Here is a 16,848-nt window from a genome sequence, read left to right as displayed (position 1 = left end):
TAACTGTTTTATACAGTCTTTGCTTTCAAATCTTTTGGAACAGTCAATTATATTTGTATTGTATATTTTTACCAAGCTCCCAAACTGATGGTTACCTACTTTCCCAACTCTTTTTTTTTCCTCTGAAGGCTGGTACTCAGCAATTACTCAGCGATTTTCATGAAGAAACCTGACTGCTGAGACCACCAGGAAGGCCCCATGCTGGGTCCCCTTAGTGAAACAGATACAAATTGTCTAATTGTCTTTAGGCTCTTCCGGCTGCCTCAAGGAGAAATGTCTTTGTTTCTCCTACATGCTTCCTTCTCTCCGCAGTTGGCCTCAAATCAATGCTATCTTACTCTCCAGATCTCTTCTTTCCTGCCCTCTGGATTCCATTTTAGTTCACTGCTAAATAATAGATCTAAGTGATAATAATAACACCAGCAACAGAAAAGTGCACAGGACATCAACTCTGGGCCAAGATTGTTCCAACTATTTTGCCTATTTTCATTCATCTAATTCCCCTCTAAGGTAGGTGGAATTATAAATGTCTGGGGCACAGAAAGGTGAGTTGATGTGCCAAAGGTCACAGAAGTCATTAGCACACGCAGGAATGGGGCTCAGCGTCTTGCCCCACGCTGCCTCCACACAAAGGGCGTTTTTAAATATGTAATTAAAAAAAAATCAAATATCAGCTTTTTGCTGCTTAATGGTTAATATGATCTTGCACTACCCTGCATATAAGCATTTATATAAAACCAATAAAAGTAAAAAACCCAGAGAATCATCTGAACCAAAATTTGTGTTTCTCATGAAAAATAAAAAAGTGATTTGAGGGGGTGCAAGGGTAGTTCAGTGGTAGAATTTTCACCTGCCATGTGGGAGACCCAGGTTCGATTCCCGGTCCATGCATTCCCCCCATCCCCCCCCCAAAAAATGAACAAGCCAAACAAACAAAAATTCAACAAATGGTGCCGCAGTAACAGGTACTCATGGAAAAACAATGAAATATGACCCCACCGTACAGCACACCAAAAAAAGAAAAAGAATGATTTGGGTTCCCTTTAAGAAGCTTCCATAAGTAGGTCTGTTTTAGCTTCCTTGGCTCCTCAAGCAAAAACCATGCAATGCATTGCCTTAACAGTAGGAATTTAATGGCTCACAGTTTTGAGGTTAGGGAAAAGTCCAAATCAAGGTATTGTCATGGCCATGCTGTCTCCCTGAAGGATGTGTGTCCTGGGGCTGGCTGCTGGCAATCCTTGCTTCTGACGATCCCTGCTTCTGACACATGACAAGGCACATGGCGGAGTCCCCTGTCCTCTCCCTTCTCTTCCAGATTCCACTGATGTTCTGCTCCTGGCTGCTCCCTCTGTGGCTTTCTCTCTCTGAATTTCATTCTGCTTATAAAGGACTCCAGTAATAGGATTAAGAATTGGGCCACACACCTTACCTGAAGTAGCTTCATCAAAATCCCTATTTGCAATGGGTCACATCCACAGGAATAGGTTATGCTGAAGCATGTGTTTTTCTGGGGCACCTACAGCTCCAAACGCCCCAAGGTCTAATTAAGCAAGGTCTTGGCAGTGCCTTACTGGGGTTCCAAGAATCTGCATATGCAACCATACTCAGAGCTCACCCAACTCTGTATGCAGCCAGCTCTGCCCTCCACATCCCATGCATGCAGCTAAACATTTAGTCTTGTCTGTGACACCCTAATGAGACATTTCATTCCAACAATGAAAAGGGTTTTCAGAGTTAAATATTTTGAGTAAAGTCTTGTTACAAATAGGCGTGTATACTTCAACTCAAAAGTAACCAGAGTTCCTCCTGATATCCAGTTTTTTTCTGAAAATCAAGACTCTGAAAGAACAGGCAAGGCTTCTCCTTCATCTCTATCTGGCTTGACCTTTTTTGCAGGCATCAAGTAAAGAAGATTTTTCCAGAATCTTGAGTCATAAGAAAGATATTGATCAGATTTCCACTTCAGAATTCTGTGAGACTTCAAAAGTTCTAATGATTGGGGCAAGAATGTGAAGTTACTAATAGGTGTGAATTCAATTAAGATTATTTTAATTTTCCTTTCCACCAGTGCTTCATGGAGCCCGCTTTCGAGTTCATACCTGACTTCATTAGACATGTAATTTTCACTTAGGACAATTATTAATCTTCGGCTTTTCTCTATCAAGGAATGGATTTCATCAACGACAGCTGAAAATTCAAGACATGGATTATTAAGAGATTGCAAACACAGATATGAAATAAAAATGTCTTCTTTTATTTAACACTTAGTTTCACTAATAAGTGAACAAACTAGTTTATTCTTGATTTTGTGAGCCTATTAAAAACAGGAATCTAGCTACCAATAATAATGGATACTTATTTATTCTATGTCATAACCTTTTCTAAATGTTTTCTGTATGTTAATTTGTTTCAGCACCATTACAACCTTATGAAAAAGATACTGTTAACACCCCCATTTTAAAGATGAAGAAGACAAGGCACAGAGAGGTTAAGTAACTTGCCTGGAGTCACAAAGCTAAGAAATGGCAGAAGGAAAGCCGGAACCCCAGCGTCTGGTTCTGAGACACATATTTTTGAGCATTGTGCTTCCTGCTTTCCCACAGGTGTAGAGGAATGTGTTTAAATCAGAATTTAAAGACCCAGAAGTAAAAAGGAGTACTGCAATTAAACCAGAGCCGGAGGTTGGAAATCTTTAACTGTAAAGGGCCAGCTGGACAGTAAATGTTTTAGGTTTTGGAGGTCACGCCATCCCTGTTGGCTGCTGCTGTGCATGATAGCAACCACAGGCCACATGTAAGCGATGGTGTCACTGTGTTCCAAGACGGTGGCACTCCAGATCTGACCCGTGGGCAGGAGCTTGCCAATCCTTCTTCTAGATCTCTAACTCTTCTCACAGCTGAATATATAACAAAACATTCTGCACTTTTATTTAAGAACTAAGAAGAAATCTATCTTCAAAATGACTCCTTGAAAATAATGGAATATAATAAAGTTGATTTAAGACCACGCAGCAAAGTACTCAAGTGACAAGAGCCCTCTTAGATAAAAAGAACTCACACACTAAAATATCAATTTTGTAAGCATACACAATTTAGCATATAATTCCTTTTGAGAAATTGTATATTGTTAACAGTAGTATATTTTCCTTCTTAATTCGTAGCATGGGGGGGGATCTCAACTATTTCTTATTTACTGCTATCTCTTCAAGGCACAGTTCATAATTTGTATGAGGATGGCACTAAATGAATGTTGGATGACTGAATAAATGGATGATAGCATGAAGACATTTAAAAATTTTTTATTAACAATAGCATCCAAAATAATTTGACACCAGACTTCAAATGCTTACTCTGCAAGACTTCAGAGAAAATATGGAAATATTAATAAATTTCTTTGATTCTAAGAATAATTTGCTTCAGTGAATGTACTATGGCCATTAGTATTCATATATCAATAAAAATTTAATTTCAAAACTAAAATCTTATGTGAATTACCAATGTCCTCTTATTTATCCTTTTCCCTGCCTCTATTTTCTACTTCAATTATCTTACTAGTCAACATGATACACACAAAAAATGCAGTGTGAGGAAAGTATTAACCTGCATTTGCTGAACAAAGGATTCTATATGAAATTAGGAGCTCGTTCTGCCATACAGAATATTGTCAAAAGAGTTATTTCTACTTGCTGTGGGGCACTTCTTGATAAACGTCTCCTGATAATGTCAATTTGGGACCTCGTTCTGAAAATGCAATGCCTACACCTTTTCCCCATAGTTTCAGAGAACAGCGAACCCGAGTTAATGGACTGGGTCTTGGTTAGGAGACGGTGGCGGGGCCTCACCAGCTGCTCTCAGAATGGACTGATTATACTGACTCAGGAGACATTGGGTTTAAAGCCTTCTGTTTGTTTGAAGGAAAGCACATAGCTTATGCATCTTTTAAAAAGACAAAATCTCCACCGGTTTCCTATCCGGGATTCCCCTTCTTACCTCCACCAGGCACCACGTCCCTTTCAAATATGCATAATTTATACCCAAAATGTTTCTCCAACACCCTGGGCAAGATCTCCACAGCAAAGTTGTGCTCCTCTCCATCCTCGGGTCCGCATTTTTTCAGGTAAGATACAAAAGCATCGTATGTTTTTCCATCTAGGAGATAAGTTTTACTCTTAATTAGTGTGGAAATAAGTTTATTTAAGCACACGTTTCAATGAAAGTCATGACCAATGTGTACAGAATAACTGGGGAAAAAAGTTAAACACAGAGTTGGGAAACCTCATATGCTTATCAAGCAACCACTTAGCAAACTTTTTTTAAGTACCTATTGTAAGGCTCCCAGAATTTGACATCACAGAGGTTAAAGGGAGATGCATGATTCAGATCAGGGCACTGCAAAAGGACTTTAAAGACAATATTTGAGACCAAAGAGATCAAATATGCCCTCTTTCCACGGTTTAGAGCAAAGCTCACATTGCTTTACATGCATTCCCTAACTCTGCCACCATCCCACGTTCCACCCTCAAAAACACCCACTGATAAGTGAAGATAGAGGCAAGGTGAGGATTTACAATGGAACACTGGTTGAACAACAGAGGCTAGTGGAAGGATCAGCTATAGAAACAAATCCTATGATAGATTAAAATATTAGGTGATACTGGATGCCACAGCATATCTTCTGGTTCCTTTGAAGATTTTCACTAACGGTAACATTTGATCTATTCATAATAGACCAGTACTCAGATGGCTTAAGGGACAAATTCAGGAGGATTGTATTATCTAAATAACAAAGACCATATTTGGTTAAATATGGATGTTAGTTGACTGGATAATTTAAAATTTAAATCTAAATTTAAAAATTAGCATTTTTGTCTTCCAGCTTCATTCAATCTATTTGAGAAAACACACCCACACAAAAGCACACTTGAGAAGGTTTACAAAGAACACATTAATAGATGTAAAGTAGTGTGACACAAACAAAAAGAAATAAAGCTGAAAAAAAAAAACTTGTTCAGAGAATTAAGGAGCAATTGCTTTGGAGATACTGGAAGAAGGGAATTTTGAGTCACGTCCCAAATAATGCTATTGATGCTAATTGCAATTGGTAGAGGAAGAAAGAAGTAGTGGGAAAATACCTATCCTTATTACATGACCATCATTTGGATGACAAAGCAGTTAGACTGATATTTGGGTATACAATTGGGATTAATGACTTTGCCACTGAGTTGAAGATGCATATTATTGTGACTTTTCTTAAAAATCTAATCAGCTGAGACCATTCTTGGTCCATGTTCTTCATGATGTCACACATCCTTTATGCTCAATAGCTGATGTGCTATGTCCACCCTATTCAGTCTCAGCCCAATGGCCCCCACAGCATATCCAGGCTCACCAAACATTTTCTGTTTCTGGAAAACAAGCATCTTCAGTTTTACCCAAAGCATTCTGGCTCAGCAGTTTCTACTAGAATTTGTTGTTGTTTTAAAGCAATTGCTATGTAGAATTGCGTGCATGACAAAAATAGGGAAATTTGGGAAAAATAGAACAAGTTATTGGTTTAATCGGTCAAGTGGATCCTTTGATAAGTCAATTAGATTAGTGTGAAATATAACTACTTATTAGTTTAAGTGAAAGCTAGTGCCTTCACTGGTATCTTCATTATGTAAGTAAGACAAACAGGCATCATGATGTAAGTTAAATAAATGAACCCATCTGTAAAAAATATATATATGTTTTATAATCAGGATGCAACTGATTGTAATAAACTGTGAAGACAACTCAGTTGTATATAGTTATATGTTATTGTGATATAGCTTTGCTCTTCCCCATACCAAACTAGTTTCTCAACAGTTAATTTGCTTTCAAATTCCTTATTTCAAACAACTCTTTTCATGGTTTAGTACATCTGCTAATTTATATTTCAGGTCATTTTAACAGAGAAAATGAATGTTTGGAAACTTAGTTAATTGAAGAAATAAAGTGCTCAAGAAAAGGAATGTGAAAGCTAATGGTAAACTTTTCTGTGTTCAGTATACATGAATCCATCACGTGTATAGAGTCTCAAGATTAAAGGAGTCCATTAGGCCAGTCCTTCTCAAACTATGGGGGGTGAAGGACCATATTCTTATTTTATTTTAGCTTAGTTACGTTTTTGTTTTATATCCAATCCTTCATGAACACATTTGGGTTTAGCAATACCAAATTGCCATAAAAGTTTGATTTTTTATTTATCTCTCATTTTCTGTCACTAGTGTGTAACCACATGTGCCAGTTTGAATCTGTGGTATACTTCAGAGAAGCGATGTCCTTTGATCCTCATTCAGTATTGCTGGGTGGCGTTTTTTTAATTGTTTCCATGGAGATGTGACCCATCCAGTTGTGGGTGCTAACTTTTCATTAGATGGTTTCCATGGAGGTGTGTCTCCACCCATTCAAAGTGGAGCTGCGTACTGGAGCCCTTTAAGAGGGAGCCATTTGGAAAAAGCTTCAGAGCCATGAAAGCCCACACAGCCAGAGACCTTTGGAGATGAAAAAGGAAAATGCCTCCAGGGGAGCTTCATGAAAGGAGAAGCCTGGAGAGAAAGCTAGCAGACAGTGCTGTATTCACTATGTGCCTTTCCAGTTCAAAGAGAAATCCTGAACGTCATCAGCCTTCTTGAATCAAGGTATCTTTCTCTGGATGCCTTAGATTTGACATTTCTATAGCCTTGTTTGAATTTGGATATTTTCAATGTCTTAGGACTGTAAACTTGCAACTTAATAAATTCCCCCTTTTAAAAGCTGTTCTAGTTTCTGGTACATCGCATTCTGGCAGCTTGCAAACTAAAACACCAAACTTTGAGAATTAATTTAGAGCACATCTCGAAATGTTCTGAACACTGCCAAAACGAGAATTTTTAAAATGTGAATTTAAAAAGTTACCATAAATCAAGTCAAACACAATTGGAGAGGGAAAAGGAGCTTGGTTAAAAATCAGAAAGAGAGGGATTAATAAGTGTTCATTCTAACATAAGTAAGCAAACAAAACCACTCTAAAAACATCAAGTACAAAACTCCTTCTTTGTTGTGGCATCTTTCTCCATAACAAAATCACACACAAATGCAGACTCAAAACTAATTTTATATTATTAAATTAACAATTTTTAATGTAAAAATGAATCTATAAAAATCTCCAGGGTAAAAAAAAAAGAGAGAATTCCTTTATAGCTTAAAGTTGAAAGGACCTTTCTACCTATGCACCAAATACAGACTATAAAAGAAAAGATATATTTAGCTATAGAAAAAAACTCTTTCTCATAGCACACCATTATTAGCAAAACAAGTCAAATGACAAATGATGAACAGGGAGCAATATTTAGATTTCATATCACAGAAAATAAGCAACACTTTTTACATTTTGTAAGCAGTTCCTAGTAATAAACAAACAAAACAAAAAAACCAGCAACCCGATAGAAAATGGGAAAAGTGTCAGAACGGGCTGTTTGGGAAAGGTAATGCAAGTTTCTCTTAAGCAAATGAAAAGTTTCTCACCCTCTTGCATAGTAAGTGAAATGCAAATTAAAACTACACTGAATTATAACTTTTCACCCATCAGACTGGCAAAAATTCAAAAGATGATAATACATTTTGTGAGAGTCAATCTATACTCCCAATCATTGAAGGTGGTAATACAGATTAATGCAACAACTGTAGAGTTAAATTGGCAATATCTTTCAAAATAACAATTGCACCTGCCCTTTGAATTTCCAGTAATTCCACCTTGGAGAATTTTCTCTTCAGATATTCTGTACAAATGTGAAACAATGAACGTACAAATCTATCCATCACAGTATTTCTGTAATAACAAAAGATTGAGAACAACTTATCTGTCCATTAAAAGGAGACCACACATCCATGTAAATAAAACACCAGGCAGCACTAAAATATGAGGCAATTCTTTATAAACTAATGTGAAAAGATAAAAAAGGTATACTAAAACAAAAACTCTGAATAGTGTGCATAATATGCAAGATTATTTTAATGGTGGATGAAATAAGGATGAATATTCATACTTGCTTGGATATGCTAATTATTACAGGGTGGGAAACACAGGTGTGGAACAAGCATGGGCGGGAGACTTCCCACCCTAAAATTTATTACGTGTTTTGAGCGTTTCTTTACTCAAAAAAGAAAAGAAAGTGCTTTTTAATTTTTTTTTAATTCAGTAATTATCATAAAGAACCTTGAGGACTTCTAGTCACCTTTGAAAATAAGGAAACTGAGGCATGCTGTCACCAAACAGAAATAGTAGTAGATATATCGTGGCAGGTTAGGGAGAATAGAACCCTAGGAAAGGAGGGCTCTTGCTAGTATATCATGTGCCTCTTTTTCCAGGCTATAAATATATCACGATATGATTCAATATATTTAAAAGAACTTTACTGGATGTATGCATCATCTAAGGAACCCAGAAGGTGTATACGGAAGAGTATTCAGATATACAGTTCCTGGGAACAAGTTACTTAAGGGTTTTTAGGTAGACACAGCATGCATACATGAAATAATTATAAAATTTTTGACAACACATAAGTAAATGCAAGAAAGGATGGCACAATGTTCATAACAGAAGACACAGGCAGAGCAGTTTTTCCCGTGGAAGACATTTACCAACCATGAAGTCAACAACCACACAAAAAGAAGAGGAAAATTAATGTGTCCCTATTTGATCTCTTACTAAAAGCATAAGATATGAAATCCCAGCATTATGATATGTTACCTGTTAATGTTTCATCTCTTCCAATTAAGTGTCTATAAAATAAAACCAAGTCAACTCTATATATGACACACACAGTCACTAAGCACACAACTGCCACCAAGACCGAAGCAGATATTATCATTCCTCTAGTGAAGATGTAGCCTGGGATGTCACCAGTGTCTTCTAGAAAAGAAATAGAAAATGAAAATAATCAAAAAATTTGACCAGTGCTTCCACTGTCATGTTGTCATAGCCAGTTGTCTACTTAAGAGCTTACACATCCCATTGAGTTACTCCACATCTCTACCTTTAGTCTTGAGTAATGCTCTTTCTACTCAACCTTTTAAAGAATAAAAATGTGTACAGGGATAGCCAGGGTCGTGCACTAAAAACATTTTAATGTATTCTATCCCTACTGTGGAACCTAGGTCTCCAGAGTGATAAAACACCAGGCTGAAATACAAAAGGACTCAAAAACAAAACTCAGCTACTGATTTGAGAACATAAATAGAGGCTCATCTTAAAAGAGAGAGAAAGCTTTGGACTCAGGTTGCCTGGTTTTCCAGTCTGGCTCAATAGCTTCTTTTATACTTAAGTCACTTAATCCTCTAAACCTTAGTGTCTTCATCTGTAAAATGAGGGAAATAATAATATTTTCTTCACTTACGGGGTCACACTTTAGAAAGAGATCAAATGAGATGTTATACAAAAAGTAAACATGGCTTCTGGCATGTAGCTTTGCGAATTTTAGTATACATTTTATATAAAACGCTACTTGGGAAAATTACATTTCTTAGATTGATTTCAGTGTATGTTCATTATGGACAATATGAGACAATATAGGGAAGTATAAAGAATAAAATAATTTTTAATGACCATCCCACAATCTGGAGATGGCCACTGCTAATATGATAGTCTATTTCCTTCTGGGTTTCTACCCCTGAAAACTGCTACCTAATTGAGATCATATACTCTTTATTGCTTAACATTGTACTTCAAGCTTTTTTAGTAGGTCATTAAAATTATAAATTCAGAATGCCCCAACACTTAGATTGTTTGTGATTTCCATGAATGTACATAATGCTGCAATGTACAGCCTTACGCATAAACCTTTGTCCACATTTCTGATTATTTCTTTGTAATAGATTTTAAGGGGGCCAGGATGGCAGGGCTTTCTAGGTCCAAGAGTACAAACATATTTAAAGTTCTGGTTATCCTAGCACAATTTCTAGGGATACTCTTCCCAGCAAAACTAATAATTAGGATGCAAATAAGTGACTATGGTTGCTTGTTAAGTGAGCTCTGAATAAAGCCAGGACATGAGATTCCTGTACCTTTGAAAAGTCTACATGTCCACAATTACATCTCCCTGCAGATGCACCAGCACACGTGTGCACACTGGCACACACACAGCTCCATGGGACAATGGTAGAGTTAGAAAGCCTTTTCCCCAGCCTATATATGTGAATTCAATACAAGAAATGGCTGTGCCAGGAGGAGAAATAATCAGAGCAGGAGCAAGGAACGCACAGCTCCCTACTGATCAAACAGAGGAGTATGGTGGCTAGTGGGATCAGGCTCCTATTTGAATGCACTTCCTTCACAAGTGCATGGACTGAGGCCTGTACACTCACAGAGGGGTGGAAAGCACTTGTGATTATCCCTGTAGAAGGTAAGAGCACAGATTCTAGAGTTGGACAGGACTGACTTTCAAGACCTTTACTTGCTGTTTGACCTTGGGTGAATTTCTTCATATATAAAGCTTGTTGTAAAGAAACAATGGAAAAAGCTTAGCACAATATGTCATATAAAACAGCATGTAATGAATGTTAGCTATTCTTGTTATTTCATGCGGTTGAGTAATGATAACCTACCCAGAGAGTGTGGCTTTCTGCCCCACTCCTTAACTTTCTCATCAAGGCAAAGCCGTCTTTCTCTTCCTCTCTCTCTCTCATGCTAACCTTTCCCTACTGCATATCCAGGCAGCTGCTGGCCCAAGTTGGGAATGAGCAGTGAATGAATGAGTAGTAAATGAGTCATGACAAATGGAAAGTATGGCTTTTGGCCTCAGACACAGGGACTTCTGAACAGTTATTGGGCTAATGGCTCTGGATTGGGATGTTTTGGCAAAGGGCAGGAATGGGGAGCTCTGAAACCTTGTTTTGACAGGTACCGAAAAATTGTAGGAACCTCCAGATCAGTATTATCCACAGTCCACTTGCCAAGCCAGAGGCTGACCCAAGGCATGGGGTCTCAATCAACCTTTGTTGAATGAATGAACAGTCCCAAGCACAGAGCCCTGCTGAGATAGGCTGAAGGCCCATTATGCCCAATATTCATTGGCATCATTTCATGTGGAACTGCAGATTTCCTTTCCATTGTACTGGGTGTGAAGGATTGGGTGTGACAGGGCTGCTTTGGTTACCTCCCCCTTGATGCTCACTCACCAGAACCTGCTTCCCTGAGCCCCACCTAGCCCCTGGCTCTGGGCCCTGTTTTCTATGTTAGGACTGGAATATCATGGTGAGAACAAAAGAATAAGCCTTGTCTTTTCCTCTTGTGCTGGGAATCATGACAGCAGGATTCTGGGAACGAGCAAAGGTAACACAAAGTGAACCCTCTCGCCTGTCAGGAGCTTGCTTCCCAGTGCGTGCAATGAGGAAGTGAAGCGCTTTGAGGTGTCTCCCAGTATCGGCATTCTATGATTCTGTGACTGTCAAAAGTAACCTGTGTGCTCCTACCTTTTTTGAGCAAGATGAATCTCATGGTGTCTACACTTCCCTCACTAACCACCGTGCAATTATATGAAAAATTGAGATTATCTTCAGTAATATTCTCAATTCTCAATATTTTTGAAGCATGCCATTTGCCTTCTGAAGTTCTGTAAAAGAAGAAAGCAATTTAGCAACAGACTTTGTTCATTACTGATAAACTGCACATGAAAAATGAATTCATGCATTTAAATACTTAAAGGCAGCTACTACAACAGTCTAGAGATGGTGCTGTGAGCTATAAGAATTAAAATGCCTGGAAGATAAAACAATAGCCTGAAAATAAAAGAAATATTCAATCTCAATCATTTCCCCTTAGTTCTTTCCCCCTACCACTCAGAATCCCTCCCACGGTGGGGTCTACACCTATGTGACAAGGCTGATAAGTATTTAGCTTACAGTGATACAATCCATATCAATTTTGTTTACATAATCCTAAAGATCACTTTTGTCTTAAGAGATTTAAAAAATTATTTTCAGACATTCACCAAGGCATCAGTTAAGTTGTGAGTAAGTGCCATAAAATAGCTTGAGAAAATCATGGGCAACCACCTTTTTCCACCTTCCTCAAAGGATTTCAAATTGCCTTATCAGAAAATGCTTTTAACCAACCCTTGCAGGGCCAGGCTCTGCAGGGTCTGCTCTAGCTAGCACTGTCAGGTACATAACTCATGTGATAAACATCTCTAGGTGTCACCGTCCCCAGTAACTGGGACTTGGAACCCACTATAGCCTCCGCCTCCAATGTGCTTTAGAATATAATTCTCTAGATAAAAGTCACCGATCCAGATATATCAGTTATCTAAAATTGATGTCTTATCCAGAAGTAAGCCTCAAAATGCCACTGAGAAGTAGAAACAAATGACATAAAAAGTCTATGCACCCAATTATAAGGAAAAACCTCTCTGTTCTCTTACTTAAGCTCCATTTCTGATAAGTTTGGTTGATTGGTCTTCTATCCCACCAAAGGCTAGAAACAGATCATTAGAAGGAGGAAGTGCAGAACTCCAGTGGGGGAGATATGCTAAGGTTCAGAGGTGCTGGCAAGGAGAGCTGTGCAACTCAGCTGAATTAGACACTAATCACGTGCTGAATCCTGGGTGAGGGGCCAGACTGTGCACTGAAAAGGGCTTGTAGACAACTCAGGTAGGCCTACCCACTGGACAGCCAGGACCCAAATTAATTTAAACATGTTCTAGACTCCTGATCTGATCTTTTCCTTGGCACATTTGTGAAAATAAAGCACTTAGCATACATTCAAAAGACAAATACTGTGGTTATGAAATTGCTTTTTCATAAGATATTTAAATAATAACCCTCTTCCCATCAGATTCTGACCAAAAGCTGCTTTCACAAGGTTATGCTATAGGCCTCATTGACCTTCATTTTTTAGTTTACACCTCTGCCAAAAATTTCTGCATAATCCATTAACACTGAGTGTTCTAGTTTGTAGCTGCTATGTACCCCAGAAAAGGCCCTATTCTTTTAATCCGTTCTTGTGGGTGCACACCTGTTGTAGATGGGGCCTTTTGGGTAGGTTGTTTCAACTAAGATGTGACCCAGCCCATTCAAGGTGGGTCTTGATTTTTTTAATGGAGCCCTATATGAGAGGACAAAAGACACAGAAGAAGCCCACACTGCTCAGAGAGAAACACCCAGAGAGAGCTTAGAGTGAAAAGCCCTGGAGAAGCTAAGGGAAGATTGGGAGGATACAAAGAAGAAGCCACTGGAAGCAGAAGCTGAAAGCAATGAAATCTGATAGTGGGCCAGCAGACACCAGCCATGTGCCCTCTCATATGACACAGTTGTCCCGGATGCCAGCAGCCTATCTTCAGAAGCAGGTTGATGCCTTAATTTGGCCTAAGAACTGTAAATTGTAAGTTAATAAATCCCCATTGTAAAAGCCAACACATTTCTGATATATTGCATTCCTGCAGCTTTAGCAAACCAAAACGGAGAGTATGGAAATTATAAATATGAAATACATAAATTATATTGTAATTTAAATTAACCCAAATCACCACAACAGTTATTCAGGAGTCCAGTATTTTTTTTCTCATGTACGTACCTAATTCTCATTTCTTCCTCTTCATATACATTAGGATTTGTTCCATTTTCTTTCAAGATGTTCCAATAAACCAGATCCATTTCATTTAGAAAAGCAGAACAGTTGAGCTGTACATTTTTTCCTAGGTAAAAGTTGATAGTCAGTGCTGTGATTTTAAGTTTATTCTTTTGTTCTCACCATCACATTCTAATCTTAGTGTAGAAACCAGGGGCCCAGAGCTGGGAGGTAAGTGGGGCCAGGAAAGCAGATTTTGGTGGGTTTTCCAAAGGTTCCAAATTAATATAATCAATGTATGTTAACCTATTATGTATCATAGTGCTACATTACGAAAAAAAATATTAAGCTTATGGATGAGGCAGCAATTAAAAGTTATCATCAAAATATGAATTGGCTTCCTTGCAAAGATTTATTTGTAAATCAATTTTTAACACTCTATGTGGCCTGGAGACATTCTTTTCAGTACATAGTTTAGTAGGTAGTGTCAGGCCATCACTCCCACTGCAATGTCTACAAAAACAAAATGGGCAAATCACATGAAAAAATGTATTATTAAAGTTCTCAAAGTGCAGTGAAAACAAAGAAAGTGGTTGAAATGCAAGTGTAGCCAGAAAAACATCCTTCCTAGAAGAGCTGAGATTGCCAGACATTTTATTCCATGTGGAAATTTCTTTGGTTTGTAATAAACAGAGGGCTCTCGTAGAGAAGAAAAAGTCTGGTGGAGCTTTTGACAACCACTTGGGCTGGGGTCATGGATTGGAATACAGAAGAATCAGAAACGTGTTGCCATTTTTCCCACAGGACATTTGCTCGCTACTTGGGCAGCCAGAAGAACACTGGACAACATCCAGGGAAGAGCCAGAGGAAGAGATTGATGACTGCGGTAAAGAACTGTAAATTGCTATCTCTGCGCAACAGCTATGGTGTCCATCCTTCACCCACTCTGCAGACCACATAGGGTCCGGTCCCCAGCCAGCTTGCGGGTAATAGAAAGGGACATAAAAATCCTCTTGCCCAAGAATGGGGTGGGCATGGCTGATCACTGGTCCTGGATTTTGATTAGTGAATTTGGATCCCTGGGTCCTGCTCTGAGGGGAGCTACTGTTTATAACCCTCCTGGACAGGGGTGGAGGCAGTGGAGATCGAAAGATTCATTTCCTCAGGGCTGTGGTGGACAGTTTTTGAAGGGCTGCATTAGCTGGGCGGACCTGGAAAGCTATTGGAGAAGATCTGGGTGCACTAAGAAGTACCCTCAAGATAGTTTGGACCCAGTCTGCGCCTCTCTGTGGGCCCTGATCCTATTGGCTGGGAAAGACTGACATAGGAAATTCTCTCCAGGTGACCCTCCTACAGAATTTGCCCTCTAGGCAAAATCAGTGCAAGATAATTAAAGCAGTATAAAAAGCTATAGACGCAGACAATCCAGGACAAAGGATTAACGGCTAGAAAATATATATATATAAAAAAATCCTTCAACTTAACAACAAAAACAACCCCATTAAAAAATGGACAAAAGATTTGAACAAACATCTCTCCAAAAAGACATACAAATGACCAGAAAAAACAAGAAAAGATGCTCAGTATCATTCAGCCATTAGGGAAATGCAAATCAAAACCATAATGAGATACCATTTTACACCCATTAGAACGACTGCTAATAAAAAAAAAAAAAAAAAAAACAAGTGTTGGAGAGGATACGGAGAAATAGGAAAACCCATTCATTACTGGTGGTCATATAAAATGGTGTGGCCACTCTGGAAGACAGTTTGTCAGTTCACCAGAAAGCTAAGTGTAGAACTACTAGATGACCTGGCAATCTCACTACTTGGTATATACCCCAAAGAACTGAAAGCAGGGACTCGGGATATTTGCACACCAATGTTCATAGTGGCACTCACAATTGCCAAAACATGCAAGCGACCCAATGCCCATCAACCAATAAATGGATAGGTAGCATGTTCTATATATACACAATGGAATATTATTCAGCCATAAAAAGGAATGAAGTCCTGACACATGTGACAGCATGGATGAATCTAGAAGATATCATGTTGAATGAAATAAGTCAGACACAAAAGGACAAATATTGCATGATCTCACTGATTTGAAACAATTAGAATAAACACATAGAGTCAGAATGTGGAATGTAGGTTGCCAGGAGAGAGGGTAGGGATAAGGAATGGGAACTTAAGGCTTAAAATGTACAGGGATGATGGAAATGTTTTGGTAATGCATAGTGGCAATGGTAGCAAAACATTGTGAACACAATTAACAGCACTGAAATACATATACCTAAATGTGATTAAAAGAGGAAATGTTAGATTGCATGTATGCTAGCAGAATAAAAATTTTTTAAATAATTCATGGAACTACACTATACAAACAGCGAACTCTAATTTAAACCATGGACTCTAATTAATAGTATGATTGCAAAAATATGCTATCATCAAATGTAATAAATGTCCTACACCAATGTAAAGTGCTGGTGATGGGATGGTGTATGAGAATCTGCTTTATGCACGGTTATTTGGTAAACCCAACAATGTTGGGTTTACCAACATATATATATATATATATATATATATATAAATACATATACTTATATGTGTATTTATATATTGGGTATATATATATATTTATAATAAATAAATAATAATAATAAAATAAAAACAACAGAACAGAACATGAGAGCTATGTGGGACATACTTAATACATATCATTGGAGTTTCAGAAGGAGGGAAATGAGCAAAAGATATATCCAAAAAAAGAATGACAGAAAATTTTCCAAGACTGATTAAATACATCTAGCTGCAGACTAAAGAAGTTCCATGGAACCCAAAGAAGAAAACATATTTTTCAAAGAAAAACATACCTAGGGACATCAGAATCAAAGATAAAATCTCAAAGAAGCTAAAGGAAAAGATACATCAAAGTAGCCACAATAAAATCAAAAAGTAGTTTTTCAACAAAAACTATAGAATACAATGAACAGTAAAAGAACATCTCTAAAGTGCAGGCAAAAACTACCAACTTAGAATTCTTTACCAAAAGAAAGTACTCTTCAAACTGAAGATAAAATAAATGTTTTTCAGGGAAACAACAGCTAACAGAATCCAGTGCCAGTAAAAGAACACTACAGAAATTACTAAAGAATTATTTCAGACTCAAGGAAGATAATCCCAGATGAAAGCAAAGAAAAGTATAAATAATTGAACAGCACAAAAAAGGGCAGCCATATAGATCTATATAAAAGAACGCTGATGGATTAAACAATAATAATGA

At 37.9% G+C, this 16,848-nt stretch overlaps 1 protein-coding gene across 3 annotated transcripts in view; it reads right to left on the bottom strand.

Moving 5' to 3' along the window:
* Positions 1 to 616: 616 nt before the first annotated feature.
* IL18R1 (interleukin 18 receptor 1) overlaps positions 617 to 16,848 on the bottom strand; it is a 39,949-nt gene continuing 23,717 nt past the window's right edge. For 2 of the 3 annotated variants that reach the window (XM_077134903.1, XM_077134904.1), the window contains exons 7-11: positions 13,570 to 13,690; positions 11,472 to 11,611; positions 8,752 to 8,913; positions 3,990 to 4,148; positions 617 to 2,187 (exon numbers count right to left, since the gene is read on the bottom strand). In XM_077134903.1, the coding sequence (XP_076991018.1) occupies positions 1,832 to 2,187; positions 3,990 to 4,148; positions 8,752 to 8,913; positions 11,472 to 11,611; positions 13,570 to 13,690 (938 nt within the window). In that variant the 3' untranslated portion in view covers positions 617 to 1,831. The remainder of the gene's footprint in view (positions 2,188 to 3,989; positions 4,149 to 8,751; positions 8,914 to 11,471; positions 11,612 to 13,569; positions 13,691 to 16,848) is intronic. The other variant, XM_077134905.1, reaches the window with a different exon arrangement.

The sequence above is a fragment of the Tamandua tetradactyla genome, chromosome 17, assembly GCF_023851605.1.
Source record: "Tamandua tetradactyla isolate mTamTet1 chromosome 17, mTamTet1.pri, whole genome shotgun sequence".
Classification (NCBI taxonomy): Eukaryota; Metazoa; Chordata; class Mammalia; order Pilosa; family Myrmecophagidae; genus Tamandua; species Tamandua tetradactyla.
Note: the sequence above shows the minus strand (reverse complement) of the source record. Positions and strands in the feature narration are given on the sequence as shown.